This window comes from Neoarius graeffei, chromosome 28 (genome assembly GCF_027579695.1).
Source record: "Neoarius graeffei isolate fNeoGra1 chromosome 28, fNeoGra1.pri, whole genome shotgun sequence".
Lineage (NCBI taxonomy): Eukaryota > Metazoa > Chordata > Actinopteri > Siluriformes > Ariidae > Neoarius > Neoarius graeffei.
In genome coordinates this window covers 6,704,193-6,722,645 of record NC_083596.1, presented here as the reverse complement: position 1 = coordinate 6,722,645, position 18,453 = coordinate 6,704,193, and the positions used below count along the sequence as shown (strand labels likewise).

General features: G+C 42.7%; 1 protein-coding gene across 1 annotated transcript; it reads left to right on the top strand.

The window, feature by feature from the left end:
• Nucleotides 1–818: 818 nt before the first annotated feature.
• LOC132876129 (uncharacterized) lies at nucleotides 819–9,237 on the top strand. The gene is made up of 2 exons (XM_060913408.1): nucleotides 819–887; nucleotides 7,144–9,237. The coding sequence occupies exon 2, from the start codon at nucleotides 7,223–7,225 to the stop codon at nucleotides 8,903–8,905; it is 1,683 nt and encodes a 560-aa protein (XP_060769391.1). The 5' UTR covers nucleotides 819–887; nucleotides 7,144–7,222; the 3' UTR covers nucleotides 8,906–9,237.
• The last annotated feature ends 9,216 nt before the right edge of the window (nucleotides 9,238–18,453 follow it).

The following is an 18,453-nucleotide window of genomic DNA, read 5'->3' as shown; positions in this document are numbered from 1 at the left end:
GGTTGGGTAGAGATCGGGTTATAACACTGATGTGTTGCAACACCATCAACTATCAGCAAGGTTTATTTAACTTTTTTGTTTTTGAGCCATGCTTTGTGTCGTTCATCTCCTATGTTTGATCATGTTTAAACATTCGCTGTCTACGGTGCGGCATTAAAAAAACATGCGCTGTCAAAATTGGCGAAATACATTCCCATGTGCTTGGCGTCAGTGGCGGTTCTAGACCAAAATTACTAGGGGGGCCGAGGTGGGGCCAGTGTTTTTTCAGGGGGGCACATAAGGAAAAAACATGGCAATATTTAAGCGTTCAAAATGTTTTGTTTAGTTTAGTTTGGGGTGACCCCAAACTTTTGAACGGTAGTGTATATATACCTGTAAGTGCTTTTACCTTTAAGCAGGGCATTGATTTGAATCAGCGTAATGTGATGATCTCCCTTTGTATTTACAAAATTTACTTAATAAATTTTATATACAACTCATTTTAACTTAAAACTTACATTTAGGAATATAAAAAAATCTGATTATTACTGTAATCATATGTGCAGGCATGTACATTTCATGAGTTTTTAGATCAGACACATTTGTGTAAATAAACTAAAATGCTCATCAATGCAGTCATAATAAAAGGTTTTGAACATATCAGGATTTATGGGCATTTATTACAGTAGATACAATATGTGCTGATGACTTTTTATAAGTTTTATGAAAGAAAGCCGGAATTAGCTGCGTAGAATATACAGAGCTGCGCGGTTGTTGTTTTTCCTTCCTTCAGTTAGTCAGTGACGGTCCGTCGCACTTCAATTGACGTCATTAAAAGGCGACGCGTTATATCTGTTTACCTTCGAGCCGCAGCAGCGTTTATTCTGGGCATATTTCACGTTTTTATGGTAAGCCTGAGTTTGGATTTATCCCTTAAATTAATCCGTGTTACAAGTATTTTGTCCAGAAAACACAACTGATTCATAAACATTGGAAAATTTTTGAGTTGAAATAATTGTGTGTGTACAATGCATATATTCTAGTTAAACGAATAAAGTAGATTGTAGCTTTGTGGAAAAACTATAAACCGCAAAAATGAGGTAAAATAAAACAATCTGTGCGAGGATTGATACATTTTGCAGTTCTAAATGTTCTGTTAAATCAGAATTTATAATTGTTATAAATAATAATGACTTTACCAGATATACACAGTGGTGTTTGAAAGTTTGTGTACCCTTTAGAATGTTCTATATTATTTCTGCATAAATATGACCTAAAACATCATCAGATTTTCACACAAGTCCTAAAAGTAGATAAAGAGAACCCAGTTAAACAAATGAGACAAAAATATTATACTTGGTCATTTATTTATTGAGGAAAATGATCCAATATTACATATCTGTGAGTGGCAAAAGTATGTGACCCTTTGCTTTCAGTATCTGGTGTGCCCCCCTTGTGCAGCAATAACTGCAGCTAAACGTTTGCGGTAACTGTTGATCGGTCCTGCACACCGGCTTGGAGGAATTTTAGCCCGTTCCTCCGTACAGAACAGCTTCAACTCTGGGATGTTGGTGGGTTTCCTCACATCTCATCTCATTATCTCTAGCCGCTTTATCCTTCTACAGGGTCGCAGGCAAGCTGGAGCCTATCCCAGCTGACTGCGGGCGAAAGGCGGGGTACACCCTGGACAAGTCGCCAGGTCATCACAGGGCTGACACATAGACACAGACAACCATTCACACTCACATTCACACCTACGGTCAATTTAGAGTCACCAGTTAACCTAACCTGCATGTCTTTGGACTGTGGGGGAAACCGGAGCACCCGGAGGAAACCCACGCGGACACGGGGAGAACATGCAAACTCCACACAGAAAGGCCCTCGCCGGCCCCGGGGCTCGAACCCAGGACCTTCTTGCTGTGAGGCGACAGCGCTAACCACTACACCACCGTGCCGCCCGGTTTCCTCACATGAACTGCTCAATTCAGGTCCTTCCACAACATTTCAATTGGATTAAGGTCAGGACTTTGACTTGGCCATTCCAAAACATTCACTTTTATTCTAGTGCTGTCAAAGTTAACGCGATAATAACGCGTTAACGCAATCTCAATTTAATGCGATTTAAAAAAAATAGTGCCGTTAACGCAAATGCTAATTTGGCCCTGCGAGTCACCCGTAGTTCCTGTTGAGGCTTGTCGCGCGCTGCTTCAATAAGAGTACGTGTGAGTGATGGAGAAAGGCACAGACATATAAACATCCTCGCCGCCATATTGGATGTGGCAAAGTGGAGATTCTTCAACCGTCTCTGGTATAGCGTCTAGACAGTAGCCGAGAATAAAGATGCCTCATTCATGTGCTGCGTTTAACTGTACCAACAGGTTTACCGTCCAAACGAGATCACATGGGATTACCTTTCACAGGTGAGACTGGAAAAATACTTTTCAATACTGTTCCTTCAGTCTTCAGTTTCCCAGCTCATCTCCACCGAGGAGGTGTAGAGTTATAAGCAGTGAGAATTAGAGAATACAGTGCCACACTATGATGAACGTTTTTGAACGTATGATGAATGTTTTTATTTTTGTTATGTTTTTCTTCTTTTATGGCAAATACTTATCTTCAAAAGAAACTAATGAAGAGTAAAATAAAAAATTTTTTTATTTTCACAGTGATATGCACTTTATTTTTCATCCCTTGGTTTTCTCATCTAATATGGAAGTTATGGATGTCAGTGGCTGTGACAAGACGTGTTATGCTCTGCAATAAAAAAAAAACAAAACATTGGTACAAAGCAAGCCCATTCACTTTTTTTATGCTGATAAGAGAATTACAATGGTTTTTCATGTGACAAAAATGTGCGATTAAATTGCGATTAATCGCGAGTTAACTATGACAGTCGCGACATTAATCGCGATTAAATATTTTAAACGCTTGACAGCACTACTTTATTCTTCTTTAACCATTCTTTGATAGAACGACTTGTGTGCTTAGGGTCGTTGTCTTGCTGCATGACCCACCTTCTCTTGAGATTCAGTTCATGGACAGATGTCCTGACATTTTCCTTTCGAATTCACTGGTATAATTCAGAATTCGTTGTTCCATCAATGATGGCAAGCCGTCCTGGCCCAGATGCAGCAAAACAGGCCCAAACCATGATCCTACCACCACCATGTTTCACAGATGGGATAAGGTTCTTATGCTAGAATGTAATGTTTTCCTTTCTCCAAACATAACGCTTCTCATTTAAACCAAAAAGTTTTCTTTTGGTCTCATCCGTCCATAAAACATTTTTCCAATAGCCTTTTGGCTTGTCCATGTGATCTTCAGCAAACTGCAGATGAGCAGCAATATTTTTTTTTGGAGAGCAGTAGCTTTCTCCCTGCAACCCTGCCATGCACACCATTTGTTGTTCAGTGTTCTCCTGATGGTGGACTCATGAACATTAACATCAGCCAATGTGAGAGAGGCCTTCAGTTACTTAGAAGTTACCCTGGGGTCCTTTGTGACCTTGCCGACTATTACATGCCTTGCTCTTGGAGTGATCTTTGCTGGTCGACCACTCCTGGTGAGGGTAACAGTGATCTTGAATTTCTTCCATTTGTACACAGTCTGTCTGACTGTGGATTGGTGGAGTCCAAACTCTTTAGAGATGGTTTTGTAACCTTTTCCAGCCTGATGAGCATCAACAACGCTTTTTCTGAGGTCCTCAGAAATCTCCTTTGTTCGTGCCATGATACACTTCCCCAAACATGTGTTGTGAAGATCAGACTTTTGATAGATCCCTGTTCTTTAAATAAAACAGGGTGCCCACTCACACCTGATTGTCATCCCATTGATTGAAAACACCTGACTCTAATTTCACCTTCAAATTAACTCCTAATCCTAGAAGTTCACATTAGAGGTCTGCGCGGGTCGGATTTTTCAGTCCCGCCCACGCCCGCATTGTGCAGTCCCGTGCCCGCAAAGAATTATGATTTTTCAGTCCCGCCCGCGCCCGCAAAGAATTATGATTTTCAGTCCCGCCCGCGCCTGCCATATTTTGTCCCGCTCCTGCCCGCAAATCCCGCATGATGCAGACGTTCGCGTTATTTCTCAGGAAAGTTCTTGTCTTGACACAGCGTGATGGTGCCCCGCCCCCTACTTTGAGTGGATTTGAGCATAAATATCTACAGCTCACGTTCACGTTTGTTATTATTTACCTTGTTTCTGAATTCGGAATGTTGAAATGGCAGCATGTAGACCTAATAATAATAATAATTATTTAAGTAGGCTAGTCATTCAAGTATGCGCTCTCCCGTGGTGCGTCTCCTATGAATAATTAGTGTGAAAGGAGAGATGGATCGCACTCTTGAACTTATTCTTTTAGTTACATTTCTTTTCAGTTGTTTTTAGCAGCAGAAGGAGACAAACGTTTCGGCTGTTGCCTTCGTCAGTGTCTCTACGTAATAATAATAATAATAATAATAAACAATAAAAAAAGACAGGCGAGCACGTAATTCCAAGTGGAAATTTGGTATATATATTGTTCAGCCATACAAAACATTAGGCTAACCCAGTTTACATTTCTAAAGCATTTCTAACTAAAATGTCCGATTTCAGGACTCTTGACTTTTTAACGGTAAATGTACCACTTTTTAAAGCAGCACTTACTTTTGAAGCACTGTGAGCTTCAGTAAACGAGCTCTGCTCTTCTGCCATGATCGGAGATCTCAAACACAGAAGAGGAAAGGAATCGGAAACGTACAAGAGTTATTTATCCTCTCCTGGATCAGAATCAGAATTCTGATGACCAGCTCATCTAAGGTGTCACTGACTACGTTTACATGCACATCCAAATCGAGCTGCTGTCTGTAATCGAGCTGAAGGTCCCAGCAGGGTGCCAGAGAAATCCAATCCTACATGCACACAATGAAATCGAGCTATTGTGTGAGGTGCATTGTGCACCCGAGCCACAGGTGGCGCAACACGCCCCATCATGTTGGTACACTTCCGGTTGTCGTCATGAAGAAGAGCTATTCAAGAGTGTAAACAAAGTTATCAGTTCCGTGTTCTCCATTGCGCGTTTTTCTCCCGTCCATGAATTTTAATATATTCAACTCCTTAAGCTGAATGAGCATGAACTCTGTCTCCTCATTGCTCCAGAAGTGCACATTTCTGCTTGCCTGTGGCAGTGGGGGCGTGGTCAAGCGCCGGTCTGTGACAGGAGGGCGGAGCCAGGGAAGGTGAGTGGCAGAATCACTACACCTGACGGTAATTAACCTGTGTTTGTGTGTCTTCCCAGTAACCGCGCCCTATTTAAGGAGGCAGAGGGAGAGCAGAGGGCAAAGCTCATCCCGGGACTAGAACACAGCACGCGCGCGTGCGCATGTGTGTGTGTTTTTCTCTCAAGAATAAAAGTAGGCTGTTAAACTGAAAAGTCTGACAATAAAAAGCCTATTAGTACCAGAAGTTTTGTCCTGCCGTCCTCTGTGCTCCACCCACACTTCAGAGAGCTCTACATCGCCATTTTCTCTTCTTCGTTTGTTCCTCCTGACCTCTTCTGCTGCTCGCTACTACTGTTGTCATGCCGACCGAGGCTGTTGTGTTTCCCGCTTGTGGTCTCGTCACTCGTCACTTCCGGAAGTAGCTCGACAACTAGCTCGATAGGGTATACATGCACAAAGTAGCTCGGCAGAAATCGCATAAACTAGGTCGTGTAGCTCGATTCCGAGAAATCAAGTTCAGTTCAATTTCAGCCGAATTAAGGTGTATACATGGCATTTTGAACTTCGATTTCAGTCGAGCAATGGCAGAAATTCGATTCTCTCTATGTGCATGTAAACGTAGTGATTGAGGCATCATGTTAGGCTACGTTTACATTACGTCAAATCAGCGGATCATCAGATTAACGTTCTTAAAACGATTCGCATTTACACTAAAACCGTTAGCCGTGCACACAGCAGCACCAATACACGGATACGCTCGGCTCCGCAGGCATCCTGCGCTCCAAATCACTCCGCCCTGAACAGCGAGTGCCCTCTGGAGGGTGCACACTCCGGCCCTGCGCAGCTCACACAGCGCGCGAGTGAAGTGAACAAGCCACGATTCGGGACTGAGCCGCTGTGTGTGTGATCCCAGCGCATATCACTTACCACTTGCAAGTGGAAGGATGGCAAGCCTAAAGACAATCATAACTACACAATGGGCAGTATTTGCATCAGTATTTGCAGTATTTTCATACTTTTATACTCTTTTTAATGAAAGGTGATACAAGGCGGAAGTCCGCGCCGTTTTTCAGCAGTCGCGTCACATGACCAACGCCAGCGAATCAGGAAGGTGGATGTCACAGTGACGTTGTCCAATGACGACGCCAGCTAGAGCTCAGCACAGCGTATTCATGTATCTCAATGTTTACACAGCACCGGACCAGACACGATCTGGATTGAATACGTGGACGCTGGCGGATTCCCGTTTCCCGGCGTTTCCAGGCGGTGTAATGTAAACGGACAGTGCATCCGCGAAGAAAACGAGACAGATACGGTCTAATGTAAACTTGGCCTGACTCTCTCTGCAAATTTAGGCATCTTAAAATGTTTTTATTAATGTCAAATAAAATATCCAGCACAAATTATATATGATAGACATAAATTAATAATTTATAAATTTTATTTTAAACACGTTTTTAGTTAGCGGGACTGCAGCTTATCACCGCTTCCACCCGCGCCCGCATATGTGCACTCCCTCCCGCGCCCGCATATGTGCACTCCTGCCCGCGCCCGCAATGAGCTTTCAAAATTTGTCCCGCGCCGCACTGCTTTGCGGCGGGTCCCGTGGGACTCCCGCGGGAGTGCAGGGCTCTAGTTCACATACTTTTGCCACTTCCTCAATAAATAAATGACCAAGCATAATATTTTTGTCTCATTTGTTTAACTGGGTTCTCTTTATCTACTTTGGGAACTTGTGTGAAAATCTGATGATGTTTTAGGTCATATTTATGCAGAAATATAGAAAATTCTAAAGGGTTCACAAACTTTCAAGCACCACTGTGTGTGTGAAATGTGTATATTTTGACACAATTTATCACAGAGCTGATATTATGATACATCACTCCATTCTCCAGCCCTACTGCATCACCTTACATTTGTTTGAGATGCACCAGTGCATTTAATATTAGTTTGTTTTTTTTAGGAAATCCTTTCATGTGCAAGCAACTGGATCTTTCCCCAAGTCCGACACCCTGTCTGTGCTCCAAGCTTTCCTGTCCACCATGGCAAGTTCCACAGTGAAATTTACCTGGTGTTCTTGCCGCAACTATAAAATCCAGTCCAAAGACACGCACGAAAAGTGTTTAATCTGCCTTGGAATCCAGCATGCCAAAGAGGCCGTCCTGGAGTATGGAAAATGTCCGCATTGTGCTAAGATGGACTGGAGCACTTGTATCAAGCGTCTCACCAAGGTGCAGGAAGTGATCCATCAGGAGGCTCAGCAGCGGAAAAACGAGGCGTCTCAAACCGGAATTCAGCCTAAACTTGAACCAGCGGCATCATCTCTGATGGTTAAAGAAGCTAAATCTGTGAGGGTAGTATCTGCGTCTGCTACACCTATCGTATCGGAGACTGTAAATGCTGCTCCTGCGCCATCTTTCACGGCTGCACCGGTCATGTTCACTCTTCTCTCGCCATCTTTGGACCTACCTGACCCAAATGTTGCAGCGGTAAAAGGTACATGCGCATCACATGTTGCCTTGCAGCATACGCTAGACCCAACTCCATCTGTAGTGCCTACATCGGTGCCTTCGACCTCAAACAAGAAACACCATTCGTCTAGGTGTCATTCATGCTGCAAGAGGCACTCGAGCAAGGACTGTGGACGGAGACGGAAATGCTCCCCGACTTCATCCTCGTGTTCGGCCTGGAGTTCTGAGTCCTCCTGTGAATCTGTTAGGGAGAAGAAAGCACGATGGGAGAAGAAGAAGAAGAATTCTGCAAAAAGTGATGGGCAAAGTGATCAGCTGCTTAAGATGGTGCAGCAGAAACTGGAAGCCCAACAGAGAGCCATGCAGGTACAATGGAGCGTGATGGAGAGAAGGCTTGACGTCTTGGAGAAGAGAAGTTCAACCGACGTTACAAATTCAGCAGAAAGCTCCCAAGCGTCCACCATATTCCAAGTGGATCAGGGACAACAGACGAGTACTGCCACCTGTTCTGGATCTGTTCCCTTTTTGAATGCAGTAAAACAAGAAGATGGGCCAATAGATATCTCGCATGTTTTAAAATCCAGTTTACCGCTGCAAGAGGTTCTCACATCCGAAGAGCTTCAGAATCTCATGGTACGTGCAGCCAAACACTTGGGTATTGATTTTCCCAAATCCCAAAACAACTCGCCACATCCAATTATGGTGCCAGAGTTTGAGAACTTGGTCCAAAGTACATGGTCCAACCCAGCAAGCTCACAACCCTTCAGGCCAGTGTTTTCTGAATTGTACAAGCTTCACGAAAGCCAAGCGCCACGTTATGATCACATGCCTCAAGTCAACAACCTTATGTCGGCCATCTTCCAAGCCGTGATGCCTACGAGAAACGGTGACCATCCCGTTTCTCCTGAGCACTGGAGGTTCACAGAAGCGCTTGCTGAAACCTCGTATCAAACCGCTGGCATGCTCGCAAAGACGGCAAACTATTTACGATACTTGTCGGATTACCAGAAGTGCCTTTTGGCAGAGCTTTCTGAAACCCCGACTCCTCAAAGATTGACAGATGTTCTCGGTGAACTTAAACTTATTGGAGAATTCACTTTTCAGCTGTCCTCACACCAGGCAGAACTTTCTGGAAGGATCATGGCGGTATCTGTGGCTATGAAACGACAGATATGGATGGCCAAGACCAACTACACCGATTCCCTAAGAGCTACGTTTGCAGATCTTCCGTTTGTTGTCGAGACTCAAAAATAGATGCGTGGAACTGATTAGGTTCTGTTGTTTATGAATAACGTGTTACGTGACTGACTACTTTTTGCATTTGATATGAACATTTTGATGCTTGAAGTTTTGATTCTTTTAAAAGGAATGAAAGCCAAAAGAGAAAACGGCTTCAATGGTGACATGAACAAGTTGTTTCATGTAACTTCTTTCCTTTAATTTGTCATCCATTGTATGTAGCCTTTGTGCAATGGTTATAAAATTTGGTGTTTGCTTTAATTTTCTGTTTTTTCAGATGTAACTCCTTGTACAACAGTAAAATGTCTGTAACAATCTGCATATCCTTGTTTAAAATAAAACTTTTGTTCCAAAAATGTTCCAGATCTATCAGGTTGCAAGGGGGTTTCCTGTGTGTCGGGTTGGATTTAGATCAGGGCTGTGACTGGGACATTCCAAAACTTGATCATCTTCTGAACTCATTTCTTTGTAGACTTGGATTTTTTTTTTCAGCTGTTTAGCAGAAGCCTGGAGATTTTGTGCTAAAATAGATGGCTGTTTGGAGCTACCAATAATCCTTATCCCCAGGCCCAGTTGAAGATTAGCAGCCACATGGTGTGACGCTGACGCCACCATGCTTCATCGTCTGTATAGTGTATTTTGAATGATGGTGTTTTGTTTTTTTTTTCTGCCAAACTTTTTTTTTTAAAGAATTGCCTGAAGAGTTATACCTTGGTCTCATTAGACCAGAACTCTTGGGATCTCGAGATCTCTTGGGAGCCTCGCTGGTAACTTTTCATTTTGTCCTGTAGTCAAGTCTGGAGGGAAGTCCGATTCTTGGTAACATCACTGTAGTGTTCAGTTTGCCGGGTGGCATGGTGGTTAGCACTGTTGCCTCACAGCAAGAACGTTCTGGGTTTGAACCTCACAGCTGACAGGGGCCTTTCTGTGTGGAGTTTACATGTTGTCTGCATGGGTTTCCTCCAGGTGCTCTGGTTTTCCCACACAGTCCAAAGACATGCAGATTCGGTAAAATACCCAGCTACTGGGGTTATACAAGCCAGTGCAGACTTGATGCTGGTCCCAAGCTCGGATAGAATGGGGAGGGTTGCATCAGGAAGGGCATCCGGTGTAAAGCCGACGTGGAAAAAAGATCTGCTGTGGCGACTCCTAATGGGAGTGGCTGAAAAAATTCAATTTTCTCCACTTGTTAACAATGGCCTTCACAATCTTCCATGGTACATCTAATGTTTTAGAAGTTCCTTTGTACCTTTCTCCTGTTTTGCAGACTGTGGCTTCAACAGTTGGATGAAACCAAGAAAATCCTACAGAAACACCTGCTCTTCATTTGATGGTCGAATTTCTTGAGTGATGACATGTATGATGATTACTTTTGAACATGAGTTTGAATATGAGTGGTTAATTTAGAGTCTTACTGTGTCTTCGTTTTAGTCAATACTCTTACTCGTGTTCATGTAAATATGCTCCAACCTCATCTCATTTTCTTCTGCTTATCCGGGGCCGGGTCGCGGAGGCAGCAGTCTGAGCATGGAAGCCCAAACTTCCCTCTCCCCAGACACCTTGGCCAGCTCCTCGGGAAGAACACCGAGGTGTTCCCAGGCCAGCCGAGAGACATAGTCCCTCCAGCGTGTCCTGGGTCTTCCCTGGGGCATATGCTCTAACCTGTTGAATAAATTGTATTTCTGGGTTGTCAGTCCTTTTGGAGTTCAGCGATTTGGGTTTAGTTTCAACTCTTGGAGAAGTCATAGGAGTGAATTTTTGTTATTAACACATGACACATACGAGCAGATGGCGGTGTTCAAAATAGCATCCAGAGCATCAGTACATACTACTTTTTTTATATATATATTACACAGTTGCGCGAAGATAAGTTTATCTTCAAATGGTGAATGTAGATCATGAACAAGTTAGATGTTTTTCAGCGCAAGAAGAGAAACTTCATATCTTTGCAACACCGTGTAATGTTTTTTATATTATATAGACCCAGCCACAAAAATTAAAAAAAATGCAAGTTAATCAAAATAATTTTGAACCGGTTCACCATTTTGACAATGCATGTCTAGTCAGTGGGAAAACACTGGGAGTGATGTCATCAGAGTGAAATATCAGGAATTATTTTTTTCGCGGTCCGGTTTCCATCAAATCCTGCACTCTGATTGGCTGGCGAGCGGGTCTGTATCCTTCGATACGGACCCCGGTTATGGATCTCTGGCGACTCGCTCGTTCACACCAACAACAAACAGTAACATTTTTTTGTCAACATTTATCTTTTTTATAAGCTTTATTGATAAGATTATCAAAAATCTTATAAATTTTTGCTAGCATTTCTCAGGAGAATAGCATTAATTTTACAGCATGGATAGCGATAACGACAGTGTTCACAGCGAAAGCAAGTTTTACTACCCTGAGGTAGTAAAAGAAAACATTTCAGGAGAAAGCTAAAAACCTGTAACTGTTGCTAACGACGAGCAAAAACATGGCTGAATCCTGAATGACTCAATTTTGTATAAATAGGGGACGACATAGGCGGCAAAGTGTAGTTTTTTTCCTGCCATGGAAGTGCACTTGTATACCGAGGAGGAAGCCATTTGCATTACAGCCATGAATGAGGATTCAAAATGGCGGCTCGGCTTGGTTTTCCCTTTCAGGCTCTCTCGTTTTCTGTTAGAATTTGTAAAGAAAAAATAAATATATTATTTACCAGCTTAACCCTCTGGAGTCTAAGTGCCCGCCGGTGGGCAATTTGACACTTCTCCAAAAACACATCTGTAACCCTGTGAGTTTTTGTCATTCAAACATATAAGTGACACCATTAAAGACCTTGAAACTTCTAGTTTTCAAATCTCATCTCATCTCATTATCTCTAGCCGCTTTATCCTTCTACAGGGTCGCAGGCAAGCTGGAGCCTATCCCAGCTGACTACGGGCGAAAGGCGGGGTACACCCTGGACAAGTCGCCAGGTCATCACAGGGCTGACACATAGACACAGACAACCATTCACACTCACATTCACACCTACGGTCAATTTAGAGTCACCAGTTAACCTAACCTGCATGTCTTTGGACTGTGGGGGAAACCGGAGCACCCGGAGGAAACCCACGCGGACACGGGGAGAACATGCAAACTCCACACAGAAAGGCCCTCGCCGGCCCCGGGGCTCGAACCCAGGACCTTCTTGCTGTGAGGCGACAGCGCTAACCACTACACCGCCGTGCCGCCCTGGCTTGACATACAATTACTTTTTTACATTTTGTATGGAAACAACAAAACATTTCTAAATGCTCTTTTTACTTTTATGCAGCCAACACTTTTGTTTACAAGGTTCAAACTTCAAAAGTCTTGGCTAGATATATTTATTGTGTGTTTTCTTGCACTGTTTGAAGACCTCTAAAACCTGTTTTTTGTACAGTTGTGTTTACACTCAATTTAAATAAAACGTGTTTGTATTACATTCACTTTACTTTCATATTATTTTTTGTTAGGCTTTTCAGAATACAACCATATGTGCCACTTTTGCATAGATGTTTACAGTTAGTTGAAATACCTGAAAATGTCAGGGTGTTGCAAACAGCCTCAAAGTCTCTGAAAGGCCTTATGGCCCTTTTCCACTACCCTTTTTCAGCTCACTTCAGCCCGACATGGCTTGCGTTTCGACTACCAAAAAACAGCACGACTCAGCTCACTTCAGCCCTGCTTAGCCCCTAAAACTCGCACCGTTTTGGAGTAGGGCTGAAGCGAGCCAAACCGTGCCGAGTGAGGCTGGGGGCGTGAGCAGACACTCCCCTGTGCACTGATTGGTGAGGAGGAGTGTCCTCACATGCCCACACACGCCCCGCGAGCACGCTGGGATCTGTAAACACCGCAAACCCGGAAGAAGGAGAATTACGAATTACGAGAATTTCTGAAGCCTTATGCGCCTCGCCTCATCTATACGCTCTTGCCAGTATCTGTTGGCGTTGTCGGTGACAACAAGCCACAGCACCAAGACCAGCAACACTAACGACTCCATGTCCTCCATGTTTATTGTTTACTATTCGGGTCGTGAGACTACCGCTTAAAAGATCACTGATGTCACTGTTTGCGCTGCTTAACGACATCACCTGACGTCCACCCACTTTCGCTAACTCCACCCAATGTGTCCACCCACTTCCAGCCAGCACGGTTCAGCGCAGTTGTAGTCGAAATGCAACTCCAACAGCCCCGCTCAGCCCGACTCAGCCGCGTTTGTAGTGGAAAAGCGGCATTAGACTCCAGAGGGTTAAGGTTGGTCCGTATGGTGAAATACCGTGACCTCGGCCTTGAATACTGACCTCGGCCCAGAGGGAATGAAGTTTGAAAATTAATAATGTCTGATACTAATGATACAACAGTCGATTAAATCATCCGAATCAGGATGTGTGTATATGTATGTCTATGATTGTTCTGCATGCTGTTCAGTATTTTGTGATGATAGCAAATAAAATAATTGAACTCAATCTCTGAACATTTCTTTAATGTTTAACAACCATAGTAACAACTTATACAAGTAATGATCAGATCATCTGACATCATCTTAGTTTTGATTGATTCAGTTTCTGGTGTGTTGCTGCCTGCAGTACACTGTACAACCAATTTCAACCATTATTGGGCAATGGTTTTTTTTTTTTTTTGAATCCACATGATCTAGGGTGACCAGCTGCTCATAAGCCCAAGGGGGGACAAGGGGTATATTTTTGAGGGACAATGTGGGACGCCGCCCCCACTGTGCCGTGCCGGCCGCTGGAAGACTCACAGATAGTGGTTTACGCATTTCTAGCGCATACTACCTTACATGGTATATCAATAATACCCTATTCTGCTATTCGGCTTTGCAGTGCATCAGTACAGCAGGAATAGTGACAAGTCTCCATTTAGTTTTCAGTGGATTAACAGGAATTGTAGTGGCTCAGCACCACAGAAACAGTAGAAAAAAAGTCTCTTAACTCACAACCGCAGTCACTTTGTCAGCTAGAGAGTCGTTTTTAGGTCGGAGGAAAGCATCCATAGATTTAGACGTTTCTTTCTGTTGCACACTTTTCTTGTGAGTCTCCGCGAGCCTGTGTCGTTTCACATCGTATTCCCCGCCATGGAACTAAGATCCATGCATGCATGTCCGATTGAGAAAGATGTTTTCCAAAGGTCACAAAAAGCCCTCTCGGTATCCCCCTCAACCCCTTTCAGCCACAAATATTCATTTTCCCACTCTTTCCTGTACATACACCTTCTCTTTTTAACTGGAGGTGGCGGTGCCTCACCTGCCATCTCCCCGGTACCTTTCTCCATTTTTTAATATGAAAGCAATGCATGCGTTGCACCTGCGTCCCTCGTTACTGTCTGTGCACGTGAGTGCAGTGTCATGGCAACAACAAAAAGTTGACAACAACCAGTCAGTTGTGAGGGGGGTGTGTGTGGTTTTGTTCTACAGTCTATAGTGGCGACGGCGGTGTGCTGAAATGTCAAGTAATATTCGTTTGGCTGCCTGGGTGGCCCGGGGAGAGCGACATCCCCCTCAGCAAGCGTCGATTATGCGGGACACGTTCTGAATTTGCGGGACGCATAAATTCGGCTTCAAATGCTGTACGCGCTATGCGGGACAGGTGGTCACCCTAACATGATCCATAACACCATCCCACTCAGATTCCTCAATAATACTGAACTTCTATGAGATATAGTAATATATACACCAGATTCTTTATCATAAAAAAATTCTCTCAACATGATCACTGACAAATTGTCAATGAAACCCTGAAACTTCTGGACTAGATATAATCATGATAATATAATACACTCTAAATTCTTTGTGCTAACAAAGAGAAAATCTCACAACATCAATGAGTTTTTTGACAAACTGTCAATGGAACACTGAAACTTCCAGACTAGATATAATATAAAAATTATACACTCTAAATTCTTTCTGCTAAAAACATTGATTCTCTCAACTGTACATCGATGACAAACAGTGTGAACAGTCAATGAAACCTTGAAAAATCTAGACTAGAATAATAGGACGCTGACGGAATAGTCTCTTGACTCAAGTCAGACAGAGTGAATATACAATCACATAATGCAACGGCTTGTACAGTTTTTTTTTTACTTTTTGCCTGTGAAAATGTATCTATTTTTCTTGGCTCTCCAAATCTGAATGGCCTTTCCGAAATCCATTTCTTCCAAAGGCTGCCCACAAATGTTGATTTGCATGAGCTGGTCACATCTCTCTGCAGTGATATTAGATCTTTTCGCAGTTGTGATATAGTTCTGTACGCTGAAAGAGCGTTCGCAGTCTGCAGAATGTATTGGGCAAGACAATGCTAAGGCCATCAGTTTGATCAGATTTGGGAAGCTTTCACGATGAAACATCATAATGAGAGACCAAAGGGCTTTGACGTTGTCTCTTGGATACATTTCATTCAGAACAATCCTCATCTCTGGTGGCTTGTGCATCAATGATGGCCTCAGATGTCTTCACACGTTGGACACCCTCATCTTTCCACATATGTGTTTTGGGCTTACCAAAATGCTCTATCAATATTTCAATCTTCTCATTGCCCCATGATGCCAGTTCACCAGAACTGAGGAAAGATATAGGTCTGAGTCCTAAGACCCCCAGAGAATCAATGACATCCAGTTGAGGAAATCTGTCATTCAGATTGGTGATCAGTTTCTCCACAAAATTCACCCTAAGATTGCAGCAACAGTTATATGCATTTCTTTGTAAGTTTTTGAAGCTTTATCGAAATCATCTTCAAATTGCTTCAAATAACTGGATTCTGGCACCTCTTCATTTCTCAGCTTTTCCAGTGACCCTAAGCATGTCGCAATATGAACTTTCATCATAGATGGGTCGAGATCTCGCTTCTGCATCTGTTGAGAGAGGATTGTCATGGGGCAAGGACATCAAGCATCATTGATGTGAGGTATACGAACTTGTATGAGGCTACCTTTCGCCCTATGCCTTCCCCTTTAGGATCCTTTTGTTTCCTAATGCTGTCAAAATACATTATAAGGGCAGGCAGAGATTTGTAAATGTTACTCAATGCCTCGAAGAAGGACAGCCATCTGACTTAGTGGATTTCTTTCACCTTTAGAATTGGTGCATCCAGAATTTTCTGAACATTTTCCAGGTTCTGAGTTCTTTGAGAACTCTTATGGAAATAATAAAACAGGTCGGTTAGAGTCTGCTGAAAATCCTTCAGTACTGGAAACCCATCTGATGCCTGACTGGTCACCAACGCCACTCTATGAGCTGAACAATGGATGTTGATGGTATGTGGGTTCAGCTGCAGAAATTGACCTGTAACCCCTTTGTCCTTGCCTGTCATCACTGTTGCACCATCAGTTCCAAGCCCACTGACTTTGGACAAATCCACACCACGTTCTTCCAAATGCTTGAAAATAGCCTTGGAGACTGCAACTCCAGTACCTTCCTCGATTTTCAAATCTGTCAGGTACAGAGACTCGGGTTCAGGCAAAACATTACCATTGATGACTCTGGCCCAGATAGCCAATTTCTTGTGCAGTGCTATGTCTGTACTCTCATCACACATGATAGAGATACAAGTAGCTTCCTTCAGCTTGCTGTTAGTCTCTTCAACAAGGCACTCATTGATAGCATCAAGGAACTCATTTGCAGCATAGGTAGTATCATACTTCATTGATTCTCCAGCTGTGAGATAGCTGATGCTATCAGCTTTCACATTCCTGAACAGGTTGATAAGAGACGGGTATTTGGCTAAAGGCAAATGTTCCTTTGCTATGTAGTAGACAGCTTTCATGGCGGTTGTCACAGCGGCAGTCTCATTATCAGCTGACTTACTGAAAGCTCTCTCTGTGGAGGTTTGCATGACCAACCCCTGCATCACTAGTTTATGGTCTGGGTGTTCAATGTGCCTTGTCATAGTACTGGTACGAAAATGATCTGTGCCGAGGGCCATCGCATTATCTTTTTTGGCAGTTTCACACAGCTGACAATACATCAGGGCCCTGTACTACGAACGGAGGTTAACCTACCCAGAAGTAACCCAGGGTTCCCCCGCTAAACCGGGGTTGACAAAACCTGGTTATCTTGTTTGGGGTTAAACGGTACTACGACACCAGTTATGAAGTTGATTTGTTGAACCTGGTTTAACCTAATCAGGGTTAATGCACGTTCACGTTAAAGGGGAGGTTATCAGCGCAAATCACCACTGTTCACAATGGCACGGTCGCCGTACTTCACGGAGGAAGAATGCGCTGTCATAATGCAAAGCTACGAGGAGTTCAAAACAACATTAAGAGCGAAATCTAACACAGCGGCTGCCAATTAGGAGCGGCAAGCATGTTGGCAACGAATTGCCGATCGGGTAAATGCGCAAGTACATTCTCCCTTCTACATGTTCCAGAACAGAAGTATAGGATGAGAGAAAGCTTCATGATCAATCACAAGTCACAGAAAATGGTCCTTCGACGTGGCCCCAGTCATATATAGCTTGTTTAATGTCCGAAAAATCCTGAATAAAACTTGGTATGGTAAATTCATGGAGTAGCCTACTTAAGCTGATATGTGCACAGAGTCACATGAATTAGGATGACTGACTGTTCAGTCCCTTTGACTAAGTTGGTGTCGGTCCTGTGAACATTTCAGAGGCAACAGCAGTGCCAAACGCACCTGGCAACAGGTGAAAATGAAATATAAAAACATCATTCATAATGGTGTGTGTGTGTGTGTGTGTGTGTGTGTGTGTGTGTGTGTGTGTGTGTGTGTGTCGTTCTTTTTCTGTCCTGTGTTTCAGATGAAAAAGCTTTTGCCCAAGGACAAGAAGTAGGCTAAACAGCATTTGCCTTTTATTTATTCAAGTTTTATCTGTTTGCCTAATAGTTCAAATTGTTTTGTATATAGTTTATAATATAGTTGTGTGATATTAATGATAATATTGTGGGAAAACTACTTTGCACGGACGTTCATTTAATTTATTCTATCGTCATTTTGTTTGTTCTATTTTTGTGTATTTTATTTATTTATGTTTGTCTAGTTGTATCTATTTTTCTAATATATTTTTTGCATTAATTGTTTTTTCATATTAAAATAATCGTGTTCTTGTTATAACTTTATCTATTTATCTGACTGTTTAGTTGTATCTATTTTTGTTACAATTTCAATATTTTTAATGTTTTTTCTATTAAAATGTTCTTGTGTTATATTTATTGTAGTTGTATCTATTTTATATCTCAGACTTAAATATTTTTGTAAAACAAGTGTTTTTCTATAAAATATTCTTGCGTTCTTGATAACTATGTTCTTGAGTGGGTTCTTTTTTTTTTTTACAGAAAAGCCGTTCTGCATGGACATTCATTGAAGCCCTCATTGTTTTTTAATGGTTATTTATGAGCGTTTAGGGGTTACAATAATGTAAGTCTAGGTTGCATTATATAAAAGGTATGTCCAGAAATATTGTCACTGTCTAAGCAGAGGGATCTGGCTTCTTTAAACGCTGTCTTCTTAAAACTGAATAAATATTTAAAAAGAGCCAAATGAGCCAGTCTTTTGAACGGCTCTTTTCAAAGAACGG